Source organism: Ailuropoda melanoleuca, chromosome 13 (assembly GCF_002007445.2).
Source record: "Ailuropoda melanoleuca isolate Jingjing chromosome 13, ASM200744v2, whole genome shotgun sequence".
NCBI classification, from domain to species: domain Eukaryota; kingdom Metazoa; phylum Chordata; class Mammalia; order Carnivora; family Ursidae; genus Ailuropoda; species Ailuropoda melanoleuca.
Window position 1 is genome coordinate 31,780,130 of NC_048230.1, and position 22,264 is coordinate 31,802,393.

The following is a 22,264-nucleotide window of genomic DNA, read 5'->3' on the forward strand; positions in this document are numbered from 1 at the left end:
TTTTTTTAAAGGTCGTAGGGCTTGAACTCCCAATCCTGAGATCAAGACCCGAGGTGAGATCAAGAGTCAGACCCTTAACCAACTGAGCCACATAGGCACCCCAGAAAGTTCTTCCTTTTAATGAGAAGACACAAACTTAGTGTTTCCACCAATTAGTCCTGGTTCTGCCTGTTGGGAGTCATGTGAAATAAACTTAACACCTCCTCCACACAGTCCTTCAAATCATTCACAACAGCTACAATTTTACTCTTGTTTTTTCTTTTCAGGCCAAACATGCTCAAATACTTTAATCATTTTTTACAGCACATTTTCCAGTCTTCACAACCCTGATATTCTTCCCCTCAATGTCCCTCTACAAATGTGGCACCTGAAAATTATTTCTTATTCTGCTCATCGATGGTCATACAACACTGACAATTTTTTTTCTTCTTGAAGCTGTAGAAGGATAAATTCATTAAAAGCATAAAGTAACAAAACAGAGTGAACAACTGCTAATGTTTTCAAAGAAAAGCTGTGTTGTTGTTGTTGTTGTTGTTAAAGTAATTCTATGCCCAACGTGGTGCTCAAACTCATGACCCTGAGATCAAGAGTCACATGTTCTACTGACTGAGCCAGTCAGGTATCCCATGAAAAGCTGTCCTAATCCTTGTGGACTTGGGCACATTTACATAGTTTATATAATAAAAATTATTTGTTGTAATCATAAATGTGACGAGCTTTCCTATACAAATATACATTGATTTGTATATATGTTTGGTTTGGGGTTAGCATGTGGTTTCTACAGAAGCTCTGTTCCTACAGTGTCTACAATGTTCCTTCTACACACCCAAACTGGCCTGGCTTTCCTAAAGACACTAATCAGCTCAAAGGAGCTCACAGGTAGCAGAGGAAGGCAGGCTGGAATGAAAACATTTGTCAAAAATATAATTAAGAGCAAGCATAAGTATTATAGGTCTCCATTTTAAAGTTTGTTTGGCTTTTACTCAGGCAAGATAAGTAGGAACTTAATGACTAACAAGTTTCAAGTTTCATTTCTAAACAAACCCAAAGAAACTTCAAAGTAAGGAACACCAGTAGTGGGTTGAATAGTATCCCTCCAAAATTCATGTCCACCTGAACCTTAGAATGTGACCTTATTTGGAAACAGGGTCTTTGCAGATGGAATTAGCTAAAGATCTTGAGATGAAATCTGGTATCTTTGGGGCACCTAGGTGGCTCAGTTGTTTAATCGTCGGACTTGATTTCAGCTTGGGTCAAGATCTCAGGGTTGTGAGATCAAGCCCCACCAAGTCTGCGTGAGATTCTCTCTCCTTCTCCTATGCCCTTCCCCCTACTCGGGCATATACCCTCTAAAATAAATAAATCTTAAAAAAAAAAAAAAGAGGGGCATCTGGGTGCTGATTCAGTTAAGCATTCAACTCTTGATTTTGGCTCAGGTCATGATCTCAGGGTCATGAAACAGAGGCCCGTGTCGGGTTCTGTGCTCAGCAGAGTCTGCTTGGGATTCTCTCCCCCTCTCCCTCTGCCACTCTCCCTGTCCTCTCTCGCTCCCTCTTTCAAATAAATATGGTTTAAAAAGGAAAATCAGGAAGGAAGGAAGGAAGGAAGGGTGGGATGGATGGATGGATGGAGGAATCTGGTATCCTCGTAAGTGGAAGAGAGGACACAGAGAAACACGCAGGAAAGGTGATGTGAAGGTGCAGCAGGGAGTCATGTGATACATCTGTCTATAAGCCAAGAAACGTCAAGGATAGCCAGCGACCACCAGAGCTTGCAACAGGCTACCTGAGAGTCTCCAGAAAGAACCAATCCTGCTGACACTGAGGTTTCAGACTTCTGGCTTTCAAAACTGTGAGAGAACAAATTTCTGTTGTTTTAAGGGACTCTGTTTAAGGTAGTTTGTTCTGGCAGCCCTAGGAAACTCATATTTGGGTACCAGGGAAATGAAGTGCTGCTCAACAGAAAAGGCTTAGACCACTTTAAAGAGACAGAGGTAGGCAGAGAAGCTAGAAAAGGCAAGAGTGGATTCTTTCCTAGAACCTCCAGAAGGAGCATGGCCCCACTGATGCTCTGAGTTTAGACTTTTCACCTCCACAACTCTGAGAGAATAAATTTCTACCGCCTAGTTCATGGTACTTGGTTACAAGAAACCAAGGCAGCTATGGACTCAGCAATTAAAGCAACAGCTAGGTCGGCCAGCCCGAGTGGGTTAGGAGCACACCTCCTGGAGTCAGAATACCTGGGACTCAATCCTGACCCTGCTACTTACTACTAATTGTGTGATACTGAATAAATTATTTAACCTACCTATGCCTCAACTTCTCCATCTGCAGAATGGGGTTACAGTACTTACACCAAAATGCCTTTGTGAAGATTAATAAGTTCAAATATGTATAAACATGTTCCAATATGTAAAACACTGCTGGCACCTACTGGATGCAATATGCAGAGTTGCTATGATTTTCCTCATCTTATGAAGTATGTGGTATCTACCTTAAAACAAATAATTACAGGGCGCCTGGGTGGCTCAGTCAGCTACGCGTCTGCCTTGCCTCCGGTCATGATCCCAGGGTCCTGGGATGGAGCCCCACATCAGGCTCCCTGCTCAGCGGGGAGTCCACTTCTCCCTCTGCCCCTCTCACCCACTTGTGTGTGTGTTCTCTCTCCCAAAAATAAATAAATAAATAAAATCTTTTAAAAAATCAAATAATTACAAGTGGGAAGGGTGTTTTTGTTCTGTTTTGTTTTTTTTTTAAAGAAGTCTTCTAGGGTGCAAGAGGGGAAAGAGGTTCAGACAGAGAACGCCCTAGGAAATGACATACAGAGGCCAAAACTTGAAGGATAAGTTAGGCAAATAGGGTTTTAGATGTTTTAGTTTGGTTTTTATTTATTTTGCTTTGGGAGGGGGGAAGCAAAAGAATTAAATGTACAAAATTAGGGAACTGTGAACTTTCTGTTAAGAAAAACCTGAAAGGTTTTTCAACTAGAGGGAAAAGAGACCTGATCATCCAGGGGCGCCTGGCTGGCTCAGTCAGTTAAGCATCTGCCTTCAGCTCAGGTCACGATTCCGGGATACTGTGACAGAGCCCCACACTGGGCTCCATGCTCAATAGGGAGCCTGCTTCTCCCTCTTCCTCTGCCCCTCTCCCTGCTCATGCCCTCTCTCTCACTCTCTCTCTAATAAATAAAATCTTAAAAAGAATAAAAATAAAAATTAATAAAAATTAAAAAAAATCGTGCAGCTACAGAACAGAGACTAGAACTGGGGAACGGAAAGTTACATATAAATCAGCTTGGAGGCTACTGAAGTAGTCTAATTGAGATGATACTGGCTTGTATTATGGCAAGAACAGTGAGAATGGAGAGAATGAGATTCAATATTTAAGAGGTCATGAAAAGATGGGGGCGCCTGGGTGGCTCAGTCAGTTAAGCGTCCAACTCAGTTTCAGCTCAAGTTGTGATCTTAGGGCTGTGAGATCAAGCCCCGAGTTGGGCTCTGTGCTCAGCACAGAGTTTGCACGAGTTTCTCTCTCCCTCTCCCCCTACCCCTCCCCGCATGTGGGCACACACTCTCTCAAATAAATAAATAAATCTTTAAAAAAAAAAACGTTCACTACCACACTTTGTTTTAGGTATGCCCCCCTTAGGCAACAGGTCCACTGACTCATCATATTAAGCTTCCAAGGAGAGCATATATCAAACCTCCATACTGTCAACTGAACAATTTACATGACTTCAAAAGCTTCACCAGCAGTCCACATATAATCTACCACAAGAGGGCATCAAACTGAAATTGCTCTAATCTAACTTTTAAAAAGATGTAAAATCCTTCTGATTTACTGAAATTATTGACAAGGAACACTTAATTACCACTAACAATAATATTTAATGTTTTTTATTTGACTTTGTAAAAATAATAGTCAAAAATCACAGCATGAAAAAAAGACATCCTTAGCTGTCTGAATTGTCACTAAATTTTGTATACTTTATTATGTAACAAAAAAGGCAATTTCAGGGGCACCTGGCTGGTTCAGTAGGTAGAGCATGCAACTCTTGATCTTGGGGTCATGAGTTCAAGCCCCACATTAGAGTAGAGCTTACTTAACAAAAAATACATATATTTATAAAAAAAAAAAAAAAGAAAGGCAATTTCAGGGAATGAGTAAATCTTTCAAAGAAAATAAATCAAATGAATAGTTTCAATGCCAAAGACAGAACTTAAAGAATTTTACTATTCAATTTAGAAAAGTAGATTATTTCATCTCATCAATGATGTATCAAAAATCCATCCACAGGTGCTTCAAAGGTAACTTAAGTCCTCTGACTCACATAATTGCAAAGGTTTATACACATTTAACTACATTCAAAGAATCTTCTCTCCGACCTGAATGTTGTTTTAAATACTAATATCGATTTATAAGAGAATAGAACTTTTTTGGAAAGCCACTTACATTTTCAAAAATGCCTTTGTCTCAAATTTTTAAAGATCTCAGAAATATCCAGTCCAGGTATAGCAAAAGTCATTACACTATCTCCACCCCCAATCCCAGTATATAAGCACTGATTTTTAACAACTAAAACAATATAAGTTGCAGACATCACAAGATAATGCCTTGGAAACTAGACGACAGTATAAAATTAGTTAACTGAAAATAATCTTAAAATTAGGTTCTGAGAAAAAATTCCAGGTCCCACTTAGTAATAGCCACAGTGTCTTGGGCAAGCCCTAGGGCAAGTTATTTAACCTCTCTGAGCTTTAGTCTCTTCATCTATAAAATGCAGACAAAAAATAACACCTACATTATTCGGTTGTTGCAAGGATTCATGAAAAAAACATAAATAAAATGCTTAGAATGTGCCTCATAGTAAGTGCTCAATAAAAGTTGTTGGCTATTCATTACTAGTCTATCACCTACTGGTTCCACCTTCGGGTCCCTAAAACCTAGGTCTAGACCTTATAATTACATTGTAATAAATCTTATAAATGTCAAGGCCTATCGATTTTTGGTCAAAGCACCTTTGGCATGCATCTCTCTGGCCCAAAAGGACAGGACAGAGAAGGAAGAGAAAAGCAGGGAGAATGAACATCCAAAAGGATGAGGAAGGGCAGGAGAGGGAGGGGAAGTATAGGAAGGGAAAATAGCACAGACTAAATTTCACTTACTTCCTAATTTGTCCACAGCAATCCCAAGGACTCTGAGCCCTTTCAAGAGGTCATATGACACTAAGTATGAACAAGGCGTGTTACTGCTGAATGTCTATAGAAAAGTACAAGCACCAGGCTCCCTGAAGGACAGTGTCACTGACTTTCACTTAAAATGAAATACAGCATCAAACTTCAAAACATGGTTACAGTGATCTCACCAATTGTAATGACCTTGCCAACAAAAAGCTTCCATGCTACAACCTCCAGAGCAAGATATCAAAAAGATGGCACAATAAACACCACGACCAGATATTTGGGAGGTAGGGGGTAGGAAAAAAATTACACAGATTTTAAAAAATAACTGATCCAAATCAAAAGATGCAAAATATACATTTTAAAACTCATATACTCTTTCTCTTATCAGTTTCTGAATTAAGGTAACAGACTAAATCCAAGTATCTCATTTTGCTCCCTCCTGAAACCCGTCTTAGAACTGCCAAAGAAATATTTCTTAAAACATTAAACTTACAAGGATAGAGAGAACAGCAGAGACGACAAACAAAATTTGGAAGCAGGAAAGCAAACAGACGAGTGATAACTGCAGTGAGCAGAGCCAAGAAAGCCCAATCCCAAACCAAAAGGGTGACGCTGAGAACCAAAATCACAATCCCCAAAAGACAGTGAAAATGGAAAAAGGAGTATCTACAGCAGAGAACTGCTTGAAAGCTGCTTAACGAGCAGATCCCTAGACCACCTGTACCTGTCCTCTTCAGCCACTGAAGCCTTAGTCTCTAACAGAGGTAACACTGAAATTCTCTGGACTAGGGGACACCAGTTCTCTGCTCAGGTGTGAACAAAGGTACTACTGTGGAGAAAATCAAACACCGAGGGGCTATACCAGTCAGATCCTCATGCTCCAAGTAGGACACCAGAAAAGGCCTCTCTGGGCCATCCGACTAGCTCAAGAAGGACTAAAAATAGTGAGTGACATCAATGATGCCCAATAAAATAAATAAAATCACCCAGTGGTTAAGCTCAAAACTGATAAAGGCCTACCCACTTGCTCAGAGCCTCCAATCAGCTGTATAATCCCACAGTGTTAATCAGGATCAGAAAATTATGAACTAATAATCTGAGGATGGAAGAGACCAAAACAAATTCCAGGAAGAAGCAATTAAGAAGAAACAGAGACTACGCACAGAGGGGAAACACAAACACACACACACACACACTCTTACACACAAAAGTATCATTAATATCCTCAGAAAAGAGAAAAAATTATATCCATGAAACAAAAACAGGATTTTATTATTTTTTTTAAAGGAGGAAGATTCTAAGAACAAAAGAGCTCTTAGAAAATAAAAATAGGATAGCAGAAAAGAAAAACTAAATAGTAGGACAGGAAGACTAAGATAAGGAAATCTTCTAGAAAAACTGAGCAACACCCCATACACACATACACTCACACCTTAAAGGAGAACAAAGACAAAGAGGAAAACTGGAGAAAAAAGATAAGAAAATCAGAAAATCAAAATAGGAAGTCCGGTGTTCAATAAAATAATGGCACAAGTTAAATACAACAGGGAAAAGGGGAGGAGGAAGTCCTCAAGAGAAGTTCTCAACTAACTGCCAGATTGAAAGTACCCACCAAACACCCAGCGGATGAAGAAAGACTCACACAAGGCCATACCACTCGAAAACTGCAAAACACTACAAGCAAAGAGAAGATTCCGTAAGTTTCCAGATAAGTCCAAACCAGTCACATAAAATCAATGAGTGGATTCAGATTTCTCAACAGCAACACTGCAAGAAGACAACTGCACAAAACTCGGGAGGATTTCTGCTTACTCTGTACCATTTTTATAATCCAAGGATGAGCCCAGCTAAGATTCTTACCTCTACCTGGCCTGGCTCACCCAGGTACTGATGAAGTTCCTGCTCTCTTCTCCATGCCCTGCTCTGATGTTTTATCTCATCCCACCACAGATTTTCTGCTTTGACCTAATTCTGAGAGCTGAAAGAAGGCTTTGAAGACTTCAGAAGCTGAATATACAACGTAGCCCACTACCTCTGATCATATTTTTACAAGATGTCAAAACCAAGTCCACACCACAACCCTACCCAACATCTGACTAGGTACATGCTCTGCTTTTGCAGACTGCCTCCTGACCTGCCTGGAAGAGACTCTTGAAAACCCTCAGAAAAGCAGAAGCCTGTGACCATGAGTCTGTTAAGCTTCTCTCTTCTCCTGCAAGGCTACAACCAATAATGACAAAACTGATCTTTCATAAGACAGCTGGTTTGTTCTTGCCAGTCCATTTTACATATAGATATAGCAAAACTAAAAAGAGAAGCAAGAAAATCCTAACACCAGAATTAGGGTGGAGATTACCTCAGAGCAGGCTATAGGGAACAGAACCAGGGAAGGGCCCATAGCAGCATCTGCCTTGTAATATTCTAATTCCTACCCCAGGCAATTAATACACTGGTGTGTAATTTGCTTTTTTTTCCACACATTTTTCTTTCTTTGCAATTTAAGAAACTTTTAACGTACATATTCCTTCAAGTTAGAAATTATTTAACTAGATAATTCATTATTAAATCACAAAGGTTTATATTACATCAGCAGCATAGCTCTGTTGTATCAGTCATGAAGGACACTGGCTTAATTTTAAATACATACAAAAATTAAGACCAGATTTACTTACATTATGAGTCTTCGGTTTAAGAACCAGTATTTCCTCCGACTCCTGTCATATCCAATAGGTTCATGTCGAATATATGGTTTGTTTTTTTGGATTTCAGCAACACAGTCAGTCACACCAGGCACCTTATGTGCTACACAGACTTCACACTGCCATTCATCCTCTGGTACCTCCTCAAGAGGTGGTTTCACACATTCCAAATGGTATACTGCTGAACATGTTTCGCAGCAAAGCAAATCCCCAAGTTTGTGACAAACCCGACAATGGTCGTCATATTGGATCACCCCTTCAGACATCAACTCCTCACGAGCAATATTTGTGGTAAGAAACTGATCAACTAAGAACTGCAGAACTTTGATTTTGTTCTCTACTGGTCCATACGGATAGTCCTCTGCTTCTTGGTAAGGAAGAACGTGATGGTACTCCTTATCACTCTCACAGTACACCCGCAGCACCTCCGGCCACGTCATCCCGTCTATGAAATACAGCGTGGAATTAACGCTATCTTTCAGATCAGCAGGTCCAAAGGTAGTATTGGAAGTGTCTTCTTCACGCAGAACTGCTTTCAAAAGCACAACATGCATTTCCGCCATAAGTGTGCACTGCTCTTGACTCACCAGAGCTGCACAAAAGTCCTCAAAGCGAAAAGGAGATAACCTTAAAACAGTGCCAAAGTTCCGCAGTACCTCATAAATGGCAATAACATTCATTATATGCTCATTAGGCACCATTAAATCCTCAGAGGACTTGGGAAATTCAAGGGGTGGGATGTCTTTTTCTTCCAATATCGGAGAACGAGGCCGGTGTACTCTTGGTTTTCGCCTACCTGTAAAGAAAAAAATGGCATATTTACAAATCAGTACATTGTTTCTTTTTAAAAAATATTTATTTAAGTAACTTTTTTTTTTAAAAGATTTTATTTATTTATTCGAGAGAGAGACAGCCAGTGTGAGAGGGAACACAAGCAGGGGGAGTGAGAGAGGAAGAAGCAGGTTCCTAGCAGAGGAGCCTGATGCGGGGCTCGATCCCAGAACGCTGGGATCATGCCCCGAGCTGAAGGCAGACGCTTAACGACTCAGCCACCCAGGTGCCCCTTATTTAAGTAATCTTTACACCCAAAGAGGCACTTGAACTCACAACCCCGAGATCAGGAGTCACATGCTCCTCCAAATGAGCTAGCCAGATGCCCCACAAATCAGTGCATCATTTCTAAAAATTAAGGGTTTTCTAGTTTTTCCTACCTGGATATATACCTCATAAAATAGGTAAGCATACTTCTATTTTCTAGGAACTGTCAAGTTAAAATAATACCAATAAATAATGATTTAGCTCTAATTTTTAAGTCTATAAAAAATCTGAATTCAAAGTTCTCCCACTATATTACAAACTACAAGTAAAAAGTTTTCAATTATAATCAGCTCTCAATTATCTAGAGGGGTTAACTGGTGTAGAGGTAACCATGATAAAAAATAACTGCATTTATGAAAGATGTGAAAAGAACGTAAATGAGAAAAAACATCCCTATGTAAGATAAGAGCCACACTAGAGCTCACACTGCATCTGCTGCGATACAGAAATGCCTCTCAACAACCTGACAGGAAGTTCTCTGGTGAAGCATCCCTTTTCCTCTGCCAGAAATGCTTCCTGAGAGCCACCTATTGGGAGAGTTCCACAGTGAAGCACAAAAATTAGGGCTGACACAGAAAGGAAGGAGGAAGTAGGAGAGGAGGAGACTCCCAGCGCTGGGGAAGGAAAAAGGGAGGCTCAGGTAGGAAACAGACAACAGACTATGTCTACTTTTTAGCAGTTAAACAACTGTAGGCTCCTGTTCCCCAATTTATGAGATGTGATGTCCAAGAATACACATGTATGCATATAAATTATCAATATACAGCACATTTGAGAATTTTGTACCAAGCATAGAGATCTCATTTAATTCTCTGAATGAGTCTATGAGGTATTTTAATAAGCCCTGCTATATAAATAAGAAAACCTGTTGAAAGAAACAAGTTTCTGGGGCACCTGGGTGGCTCAGTCAGTTGAGCATCTGCCTTTGGCTCAGGTCATGGTCCCTGGGTCCTGGGATCGAGCCCCGAGTCAGGCTCCCTGCTCAGCAGGAGCCTGCTTCTCCCTCTCTATCCTGCTTGTGCACGCTCTCTCTCTCTGTCTCTCTCAAATAAATAAAATCTTAAAAAAGAGTTAAAAAAAACACAAGTTTCTCCTAAATTACTATGCCTGTATTACTATTATTATTATTATTATTGTACTTTCCAATGATGTTTACAGAATAGGAAATGTATTTTTTAAATATCAGAAATAGGGACACTTGGGTGGCTCAGTCAGTTGGGTGGCTGCCTTTGGCTCAGGTCATGATACTAGGGTCCTGGGATCGAGTTCCACATTGGGCTCCTTGTTCAGGGAGCCTGCTTCTCCCTCTGCCTGCCGCTGCTCCCTTGCTTATGAGCCCTCTCTCTCTGACAAATAAATATTTTTAAAAATAAAAAATAAATAAAATAAATAATTCTAACAAAATCAATTAACATTAAATTCATTTTTGTACAATTAACTTTTATCAATCATGATTTTGGGTTACTGGTAAACTTTTAACTGCCTGCTCCCTCCCGCATTCCTGAGCTCTCACTTCTGGCTTTGTCTCATTATCTTCAAACTAAAAGGGTGTATGGTATCAGGAGAAAAAAGTATGCTAAAGAAGATAAAAGGGCAGATATTTTAATTTCTACAGTGCACACCCAATATTCATTCACTGAAAAGATTTTCCAAATTAAAGTATATCCATTTTTCTGCAGGAAAAAGTCCAAGGGATCACCCTGGGCCAGACATTGATGGTGAGCCTATATAGTGAGAAAGGAGTCCACATCTCAGCAAACTTCGTGAAAGTGACACCATCCACACAGATGCAGTTTTCACAGATTCCATTAAATCACAGAATCACCACGATAGTAAGCATAGTGATCGGTAATCCAGTCCATTTTACTGTCTCCTGGAAATTATCCGGGACTTATCTACATAAATATAAATGAGAAAGGAGTAAAAGAAGACTAAACCTAGAGGAATTCCCTCAAATAAGTGAAGAAACACAAGTCAGCAGAGGAGACAAAACTGCTTCTAGAAACAGTCCCTGCATTCCTCTTCGATGTTTATGCAAAATGCTGTCAGGGAGCATCCAAGTAAAGGATCACAGAAGGAAAGGCTGGAAAAGCAGTTCTAGGACCAGAAGAATGAAGACGTCCTTAAATGTTAGGTATAACAGTCTGTATAGTACTTTATATCGGCAGTAATGAGGGTTGCTAACAGGTTTTCTATAAACAGGGTGGGGCAAAGGGTAGAATGTTCCAGAGAGACTTCTCTGGCTTCATTGTATAGAATGAGACCAGAGGCAGGGCATCTTCTGCAATTAACCACAAGATGAAGACTGGGATTCAGAGTCTGGCTGTGAGAACAAAAAGATGGATACAAGTGACCTTATGAAAAAGAAATCAACTGGTGTGGAATATACCACCATCACCTTGAGATGTAACTCCATAAGTTACCATTTCCTTCAAAAGCTTATTTTAACCTCCCCGGGCTCTTCTGAATTTCCATAGCTTTCTTCAAACCATGTTACCTCATATTATAATTTACCTTTTCATGGTATCTACTCCATCTCCCCAGCTGAACACCTAACTCTTATGCCAAAGGAAATCTGGCATATTTCTTTCATTAGTAAGTATTTGTCCAGTATCATTCCCTATAGAGAATTTCCCTTCCCCCACACCACATGATTCTGATGGGGCCCCCACTCACAGTATTCCAACTCCTCATCACTGTCATGGGGATATGACCCAGGGCAGCCCAGCAAGACTGCCTATGATTTTATATTCAGATGTTAAATGAGAAGTGCTCTGAAGCCCTTTCTTTCCATGAAGGAGGCGAGAGCTGTCCGTGGCTAACCCATCTCTACTTCCCTCATGGAAGAAGGGAATAAGAATGATGGACAGAAGCAGAAGTAAGATATTAAGTGCTGATAATTCTTGAGCCCCTGGTGGAATATATCCTCCAGTTTTCCCAGCTACAGAAACCAAAACCATTTCCCTTATGCTTAAGTGAACACGCTGGTTTTCTATCACTTGCAAATAAGAGTACTCATTAAAAAGTATCTGACACTGTATCCAGTAGCCTTTTTATAATGAGAAACACAATAAATTACTATTTAAAGTCTATCAATGAAAGCAGTTAACGTTAAAAAAAAAAACTGCTGATTGTAATCTATTCGTAAAGCAGTTAACAGAAATACTGTCTAAATTTTTTATTTATAATTTATTATATAATTATTATCTAATTTTATTTTTTAATTAATTTATTTTTTCAAATTTAATTTAATTTTTAATTTAATTTTTAAAAATTTTTTTAGAGGGGGTAGAGTGGCAGAGGGAGAGAGTCTTTTTTTTTTTTTTTTAAGATTTTATTTATTTATTTGACAGAGAGAGACAGCCAGTGAGAGAGGGAACACAAGCAGGAGGAGTGGGAGAGAAAGAAGCAGGCTCCTAGCGGAGGATCCCAATGTGGGGCTCAATCCCAGAACGCCGGGATCGCACGGAGCTGAAGGCAGACGCTTAACCACTGTACCGCCCAGGCGCCCCGGGGAGAGAGTCTTAAGCAGGCTCCACGCCCAGCGCGGAGCCCAATGCAGGACTTGATCTCACGACTCTGAGATCATTATCTGAGCACAAATCAAGAGTCAGACACTTAACCCACTGAGCCACTTACATGCCCCTAATGTCTACAATTAAGGCATCAGCTTTCAGACATTCTGAAAGATTTTGGATAACCATTGTATAGATCTGATCTTTAACAGTTCATTTAACTTTTTATTAATAAGCTAAAGTCTGTTCGTTTTCTGTTGGTATTAGAGGTAAAAGGAAAAAAGGCGAAAAAGGCCCCAAAATTCTACATATCTAGCTGGAAACCACAAAACAGCTTCTATTCAAAATATGACTATAGTCATATACATACTGAAAGTGTGAGCGCTTTTGAAAGTTAACATCAAATATAGGTCAGTTCCCTCTCATTATTGACATATATCAGTTCCCTTTCCATTATTGGAAAAGTATAAATTGTTTCCATTTTTTAAAAGGCAATTTGGCAAAAATCTATTTGAATATATAACCCTTTGACCCAACAATTCAACCTCCTAGAATTTATCCTACAGATACACATACAAACACACACACATAATTTAAGTACAAAAAAATTTAATGCAACATTTTGCAGAAATTGAAGTTTTGTTTTTTTTTCTTTTTAACTTAAATGCAGTTCTACTTAAATGAATTATGAATTATGATCATCTATACAATGGAATCCAACCTAGCAGTTAAAAAGGACAATGTAAAATTCATATATGCTGAAACAAAAACTCTTAAAGATACACTATCAAGTGAAGAAAAAAGCCAGCAATGGAGAAAAAAGAACAATGAATAGAATGTTAATGAGGGGCACCTGGATGGCTTAGTCTGTGAAGCATGAGGCTCTTGATCTCAGGGTTGTGAGTTCGAGCCCCACATTGGGCATAAAACTTACTTAATTTAAAAAAAAAAAAAAAGAAAAAGGGGTGCCTGGGTGGCACAGCGGTTAATCGCCTGCCTTCGGCTCAGGGTGTGATCCCAGCGTTCTGGGATCAAGCCCCACATCAGGCTCTTCTGCTATGAGCCTGCTTCTTCCTCTCCCACTCCCCCTGCTTGTGCTCCCTCTCTCGCTGGCTGTCTCTATCTCTGTCAAATAAATAAAAAATCTGAAAAAAAAAAAAAGAAGAAAAAAAATGTCATTGAGAAAAGAAATTAGAAACAAAAAGAAAAAATAGGAGGGTACAAGGATAATAGATAGATATAGATATAGATATAGATATAGATATAGATAGATTTATCTAAGAAGTCATTTAAGAATCTTTTGGGGGGGGCGCCTGGGTGGCACAGCGGTTAAGCATCTGCCTTCGGCTCAGGGCGTGATCCCGGCATTATGGGATCGAGCCCCACATCAGGCTCCTCCACTGGGAGCCTGCTTCTTCCTCTCCCACTCCCCCTGCTTGTGTTCCCTCTCTCGCTGGCTGTCTCTATCTCTGTCGAATAAATAAATAAAATCTTAAAAAAGAAAAAAAAAGAATCTTTTCAGGGGCACCTGGGTGGCTCAGTCAGTTAGGCGTCGGACTCTTGGCTTTGGCTCAGGTCATGATCTCGTGGGTTCTGAGATCCAGCTCTGCCACAGCCTCTGCACTCAGTGGGGAGTCTGCTTGAAGATGCACTCCTGCTGCCCCTCCCCCTGCTCACACATGCATGCACACACACACCCTCTCTCTCTAAAATAAATAAATAAATCTTTATTTTTTAAAAATTTTTAAAAGATTTTATTTATTTATTCGACAGAGATAGAGACAGCCAGCGAGACAGGAAACACAAGCAGGGGGAGTGGGAGAGGAAGAGGCAGACTCACAGCAGAGGAGCCTGATGCGGGGCTCGATCCCATAACGCCGGGATCACGCCCTGAGCCAAAGGCAGACGCCCAACCGCTGTGCCACCCAGGCGCCCCAAATAAATAAATCTTTAAAAAAGCTTTTTAAAGTAGTTGTTTCTGAGAACTGGGGGACAGAAAAAAACTGATTTTTCTACTTTTTAATATTTTTCAATATCACATGCATGTATTTTTATTTTTTATTATTATTATTATTTTATTTTTATTTATTTGACAGAGATAGAGACAGCCAGCAAGAGAGGGAACACAAGCAGGGGGAGTGGGAGAGGAAGAAGCAGGCTCATAGCAGAGGAGCCTGATGTGGGGCTCGATCCCATAACGCCAGGATCACGCCCTGAGCCGAAGGCAGACACTTAACCGCTGTGCCACCCAGGCGCCCCCACATGCATGTATTTTTAATAATTTAAAAGAAAAATATTGGACAGGTATCTATGCACACATAAAATAATATTCAAATCAATAAAATGATGCTGCTACTAATGGCTTACTGATGGTCTTGTATGAACACAAATATAAGATCATTATGCCAAATTCAAAGATAGAGGTTTACAGAACTAAGAGCAGATAAGAATATATAAAAAGAAAACTCAAAATTAAACCACATAAGGCCCTCAGCTGTCAAACATTAGTATTAGCAGTCATTTCAACTATTCATAAAAATGCATTTATAATGTGCCATTGAATATTACACTCATTACTATTTTCAACACTGATCTAATGCCTAGCAGATATGTTAATATTAATTTTCCTGTATTAAAAAAAAGGATTGACATCAGCCTCACTAGTTATCAGGACAAGGCAAAGTAAAATCACAGGGAAATATTGTTCCATACTCATCAATGGACAAAAATTTTAAAATCCAACTAAACAAACTTTTGGGAAGAGCACAGTACAATGGAAACACCAGTATACCATTACAGCACTATAAACTGGTACCACCACTTTGGAGAGTCATTCAGTAACAGGTAAAGATTATGCATATAACCCTCAGAGAGCAGTGTGCAAACTCTATGTTCATATCCCAACGTAAAAAACACAGTTACATTCGAATCCAGTATACACGATACCATAACAAAAGTTCTACAAAACGCTACTCTTAATATATGCCTTACAACATCATCTCTCTTTTTTTTTANAGTTACATTCGAATCCAGTATACACGATACCATAACAAAAGTTCTACAAAACGCTACTCTTAATATATGCCTCACAACATCATCTCTCTTTTTTTTTATTATTATTATTATTAACACATAATGTATTATTTGTTTCAGGGCTACAGGTCTGTGATTCATCAGTCTTACACAATACACAGCGCTCACCATAACACCCTCCCCAGTGTCCATCACCCAGCCACTCTATCCCCCCACCCCCTTCCCCTCCAGCAACCCTCAGTTTGTTTCCCGAGATTAAAAGTTTCTTATGGTTTATCTCCCTCTGGTTTCGTCTTGCTTCATTTTTTTCCTCTCTTCCCCTATGATCCTCTGCCTTACTTCTTAAATTCCACATATCAGTGAGATCATATAATTGTCTTTTTCTGACTGACTTATTTTGCTTAGCGTAATGCCCTCTAGTTCCAACCACATCTCTGCAAATGGCAAGATTTCATTTTTATGGCTGTATAATATTCCATTGTGTATGTGTGTGTGTTGCACACACACACCTCACACATCTTTTTCCATTCATCTGTTGATGGACATCTGGGCTCTTTCCATAGTTTAGCTATTGTGGACATTGCTGCTATAAACATTGGGGTGCAGGTCCCCCTTCAGATTACTACATTGGTATCTTTGGGGTAAATACCCATAGTGCAATTGCTGGGTCATAGGGTAGCTCTGTTTTCAAATTTTTGAGGAACCTCCATACTGTTTTCCAGAGTGGCTTACACCAGCTTGCATTCCCACCAACAATGTAGGAGGGTTCCCCTTTCTTCGTATCCTCACCAACATTTGCCGTTTCCTGACTTTAATTTTAGCCATTCCGACTGGTGTGAGGTGGTATCTCACTGTCATTTTGATTTGTATTTCCCTGATGCCGAGTGACGTTGAGCACTTTTTCATGTGTCTGTTGGCCATTTGGATGTCTTCTTTGTAGAAATGTCTGTTCATGTCTTCTGCCAATTTCTTGATTGGATTATTTGTTCTTTGGGTGTTGAGTTTGATAAGTTCTTTATAGATTTTGGATACTAGCCCTTTATCTGATATGGCATTTTCAAGTATCTTTTCCAATTCTGTGGGTTGTCTTTTGGTTTTGTTCACTGTTTCCTATGCTGTGCAAAAACTTTTTATCTTGATGAAGTCCCAATAGTTCACTTTTTACCTTACCTTTGGCAATGTGTCTAGGAAAAAGTTGCAGTAGTCGAAAAGGTTGCTGCCTGTGTTCTCCTCAAGGATTTTGGTGGATTCCTGTCTCACATTTAGGTCTTTTATCCATTTTTTAAAAAGATTTTTATTTATTTATTTTTTTTTTTAAAGATTTTATTTATTTATTTGACAGAGATAGAGACAGCCCGCGAGAGAGGGAACACAAGCAGGGGGAGTGGGAGAGGAAGAAACAGGCTCATAGCAGAGGAGCCTGATGTGGGGCCCGATCCCCCAACGCCGGGATCACGCCCTGAGCTGAAGGCAGACGCTTAACCGCTGTGCCACCCAGGCGCCCCAAGATTTTTATTTATTTGTCAGGGAGAGAGAGCACACACGAGCAGGCAGAGTGGCAGGCAGAGGGAGAGAGAGAAGCAGGCTCTCTGCCGAGCAGGGAGCCCGACACAGGGCTCGATCCCAGGACCCTGGCCTGGGATCATGACCTGAGCTGAAGGCAGACGCTTAACCAACTGAGGCAGACGCTTAACCGACTGAGGCAGACGCTTAACCGACTGAGCCACCCAGGTGCCCCTCTTTCATCCATTTTGAGTCTATTTTTGTGTATGGTGTTAGGAAATGGTCCAGTTTCATTCTTCTGCATGTGGCTGTCCAATTTTCCCAACATCATTTGTTGCAGAGACTGGTTTTTTTCCATTGTATATTATTTCCTGCTTTGATGAAGATCAGTTGACCACAGAGTTGAGGGTCCATTTCTGAGTTCTCTAGTCTGTTCCATTGATATATGTGTCTGCTTTTGTGCCAGTACCATCCTGTCTTGATAATTACAGCTTTGTAATAGAGCTTGAATAACGTCTTCTCTTCCATCCTAATACCACCTATTCTATTCTGTCAGCTTTTAAAACATGCTGCTTGCAGTCCACAGTTTGAAAATCACTTCTCTAGAGAAACCTTCCTCATGCATATGCAGAATATTTGGTATTGTTTAAAAAGCAAATAAACAGCCAATCAAACTGAAACAAACAAAATGTGCATCAGAAGAGGAAAGATTAAACTGTGGAAATTTCATCTGATAGGATTCTATACAGCAGTCTTGAGTAATTTAGGGTTTCATATGTCAGTATGTATCAATCTTAAAAAAAAACAACTCAAATTAAAAAATTGCCAACAAAAGGATAAACAACTTGAAACCATGCAAAACAGTTTTATCTGTTGCTTATGGGGAGATATATAAATATACATACACACACAGACACATATACATACATGAAGTAGTATTTAACATAACCACAAGAATGCAATCTCCTTCAAGGCAGGGAGTTTTCTCTACCTTGTTTGTTGCTATGACTAGTGGCTGGCACATAGTAAGACATAACATTTACTGAAAAAATTAGTAGTTTTTAAGCGTTAGCCCAATTACACAGAAAATTATGTCTCTACATTATTTGCAGATGTTAGAAATGTGCTTTTACTCCTCACTATATAAGTAAACAGAGGACTATAATGAGAACTCCTGGAACAGTGCTCCTCAAACTTTGTACAGCAGTATTACCTAGAGAGCTGATTCTGATTAAAACAGTTTGATTTAATGGGTCTAGAATAGAGTCTCAGAATGTGCATTTCTAACAATTCCTAGGTGGCTAACTGTGCTGGTCTGAGGCTACACTTTAAGAACCACTGCCCTAGAACTTGGAAAGGCTATCTCTCTGAGATCCAAACAAGCAATAATTAATACACATCAAATGAAATTCACTAATTCCAAAAAGAACCTTCAAGCCTTGCTACTCAAAATGTGACTGGCATCATCTATGATGCTTGCAAGAAATTCAGAAGCTCAGGCCCCAGGTCTACTACACAAGGATTTGCAGTTTCTCAAAATCTTCAGGTAATTCACACGCTCATTAAAGTTTGAGAAGCTGCCTGAAATAGTCCATCATAAAACTGGAGATGCAGCAGAGTCACATGATAAGCTGTTAAAAGTAGAGGGCAAACGTGCAACCCAAATTTACAGAACCCCAGCTTAAGTCCAGTAATCTGTATTTTTATCTTTCTCCCCAGGTAATTCCCTTGTGCAGTGAAGTTCGAAAACCACTGCTTTACAGAAATTGGATATTTCCCCCATCAAACAGAAAGTAAGGCTTTCGTGGAAACTCAGGCAAGAAAGCTAAGGGGTTGTCTCCGAAGACATGATTTGAGCAGGACTGATGTGAAAGAAAGCTGAAGCCTAATCAAAGACATTAAGAAGCCTACAAAAAAAGAAAATGCTGAGGATGGAAAGTGGTCTGCAAGAATTCTGGGGGAGAAAAAAGAGAACCAAAGAGCAAGAATTTGTCCATGAATTTCCAAAGCACAGTCAAGGGAGAGAATTTCTTGACTGAATAACAAAGATTCTGGCCCATCAGCTATGCTACTACCTTAACAGAAAAACTGTTACTATGCATAGATAACTAAAAAAAAAAAAAAATGACCTGGCACTTACAAAACTTTCCACTCTTCTGTATTTCATAATAGAAGTCTAACTTACTAGGGTCTGCAGGGATGCTCTCTTCTTCTAACTCTTTGGAAGAACTGTTCAAAAGTACTCACCAAGCGTTAACTGTTGCTCAGGGCCCTTTCCTACATACCCGAGTTTTTAAAATATGCAGTGTGGGCACAATCTGCATTTGTTTGGCTAATTTCTCTCTCTCTTTTTTAAAGATTTTAAGTAATTTTAAGGGATGCCTGGGTGGCTCAGTCGGTTAAGCATGTCTTCGGCTCAGGTCATGGGATAGAGGGTCCTGGGATCGAGTCCTGCATTGGGCTCCTTGCTTAGCAGGGAGCCTGGTTCTCCCTCTGCCTTTTGCTCCCCCTGCTTGTGCTCTCTCTCTGACAAATAAATAAATAAATAAAATCTTAAAAAAAGGGGGGGGGAATTTTAAGTAATCTACACACCCAACATGGAGCTTGAATTTACAACCCCAAGATCAAGAGCCTTATGCTCCACCAACTGACCCAGAGAGGCCCCCCCAATTTCTTTTTTTTTTTTTTTAAAGATTTTATTTATTTATTCGACAGAGATAGAGACAGCCAGCGAGAGAGGGAACACAAGCAGGGGGAGTGGGAGAGGAAGAAGCAGGCTCACAGCAGAGGAGCCTGATGTGGGGCCCTAACGCCGGGATCACGCCCTGAGCCGAAGGCAGACGCTCAACTGCTGTGCCACCCAGGCGCCCCCCAATTTCTTTTTTAATTAAACACACACACACACACACACACACACCTTTCTCTATACATTCTAAAGAGAAAATGCCTTAATTTGCTGAAGTTGTGAGAAATCCCCAACCTTATCAAAGGCTCTGATCAAATGTCACCTCCTCTCTCTTGTGCCTACTAGAATTGTACTTTGGCACCCTGTATAGCTCTTCATTACAGTTGGAGTATATTTATATTACATGCAATTAATTCATGTGCCCCCAGCTCATCTGTTAACTTCCCTAGAGCACAAACCTAACTACAAAGTATTTCTTCAACTAATGACACCCAGAAGCAACACCACTTGCAGAAGAAGGTGGAGATCCAGAGGCAAAGTCACACTAAGATTAAAACCCTGATGCCGCTGTAGATTTTTCAAAATTTGGTTTATAAATTTTTATCATATTCATTCTAAGAAAAACATTTACAGAGTGTTTTCAGACTTCTAGACCTCGTAACTCTCTATTCAATGTGTGTTTCTAGAGGAAAAAATGTAATATTGGCTCCCTATTTCTAAGCAGCATATCTGAAAGATGGACATTCGGTATTGGTAGAGGGGGTAAAGGAGACCGTTTTCATCAGAATACTCTAAATCTTTAATCTACAGTGACACGTACATAAACTATGAATGGCTTAGCAAAAATAAGTCACCTATAATACATTCACTAGTCATCTTTCAAAAATTATGAAACTCATTTGTCATAAGTAACAAGGATTCCCCCTTTCATCTGGAGTAGCGTCCCATTCTGGCTCAGTCGGTACAGCATGTGACTTTCCATCTCAATGTCATGAGTTCAAGCCTCAAACTGGGTGCAGAGTTTACTTTAAAGAACAGGTGGGCAGGGGGACACAACTAGCTAGTTTCAGTTGGAATAGTGTCCCAACCCAGTTTCAAGGTTATTATTCACAAGGTTGTGCTCTTCCAGTAAGTACATTCCATTTGTCTCCATTCCCTATCCTTTCATGACGGTAATAATATGAAAAAACAGCAGCTAACTTTCACAGAGGGCTTTCAAAATGCCAGGAATTGTGCTAAGCACATTTAAATGCATTATATCATTTTATCTTCAGATCAACTCCATGAAATAGGTACTAAATTTTATCCTTTTTAAAGGTACATATGGGGGGGGCTGGCTCAGTCAATAGAGCATATGACTCTTGGTCTCAGGGCTATGAGGCTGAGCCCCACCTTGGGTGTAGAGATTACTTAAAAAGAAAAATCTTTAAAAAATTTAAAAAATAGGGGCGCCTGGGTGGCACAGCGGTTAAGCGTCTGCCTTTGGCTCAGGGCGTGATCCCGGCGTTATGGGATCAAGCCCCACATCAGGCTCCTCTGCTGTGAGCCTGCTTCTTCCTCTCCCACTCCCCCTGCTTGTGTTCCCTCTCTCGCTGGCTGTCTCTATCTCTGTCGAATAAATTAAAAAAAAAATCTTTTAAAAAAATTAAAAATTAAAAAAAATAATAAAAATAATTTAAAAATTTTNCTTGTGTTCCCTCTCTCGCTGGCTGTCTCTATCTCTGTCGAATAAATTAAAAAAAAATCTTTAAAAAAAATTAAAAATTAAAAAAATAATAAAAATAATTTAAAAATTTAAAAAAAGAGGCATATAGAAAGGCTAAATCTCTTGTCGAAGGTAACACAGCTAGTACCATTAAGAGATAAAACTAAAACACAAATCCACCTCAGGGGCACCTGGTGCCTCAGTTGGTTAAGCGTCCGACTTGATTTCAGCTCAGGTCATGATACAGGATCATGGGACTGAGCCCTGCATCACGCTCCACACTCAGCATGGAGTCTGCTTGTCCCTCCCTTTCTGCTCCCCCGCCCCCACATGCGTGCATGCTCTCTCTTAAATAAATAAAATCTGAAAAAACACACACACACACACATACACACACACACACAAATCCACCTGTCTCCTAAGCTTGTGCTCTTTACATTAGACTTCCTCTCTTGTTAAAAACCACCTGAGTCGACCTCTCAGCAAAAGGGCATTTGAGAAATAACAAATGCTCTTTGTGCAGGTGGGAGAAACAGCAGATAAAGATCAATGACAAGGTTAGAAAGTATGAGCCCTGAGAGCAAGTTTTAACAAGAGCCAGCATTTCGAGTGCTAAATAGCTGCAGGCAGGTAGTGGCTACCCCGCTGTACAGTGCAGATAAGGAACGTTTCCATCATCATAGAGAGTTCTACTGGACAGCCTTGGTCTAGAAATACATCTAGGGACTACTGCACAATGACTGGAGTTCAAATAACAACTGCACCAGGTTATTAACACAGAGCTAGAATATATTTAGCACCCTCTCTCTTTAAAACAATTACAAAGTACTAAAAACATTTTCT

At 39.9% G+C, this 22,264-nt stretch overlaps 1 protein-coding gene across 1 annotated transcript in view; it reads right to left on the reverse strand.

Annotated features, from left to right (window-relative positions):
* BPTF (bromodomain PHD finger transcription factor) overlaps positions 1-22,264 on the reverse strand; it is a 150,130-nt gene that overhangs the window by 99,312 nt on the left and 28,554 nt on the right. The window contains 1 exon segment of the mRNA XM_019805309.2: positions 7,855-8,677. Coding sequence (XP_019660868.2) covers positions 7,855-8,677 — 823 coding nt within the window.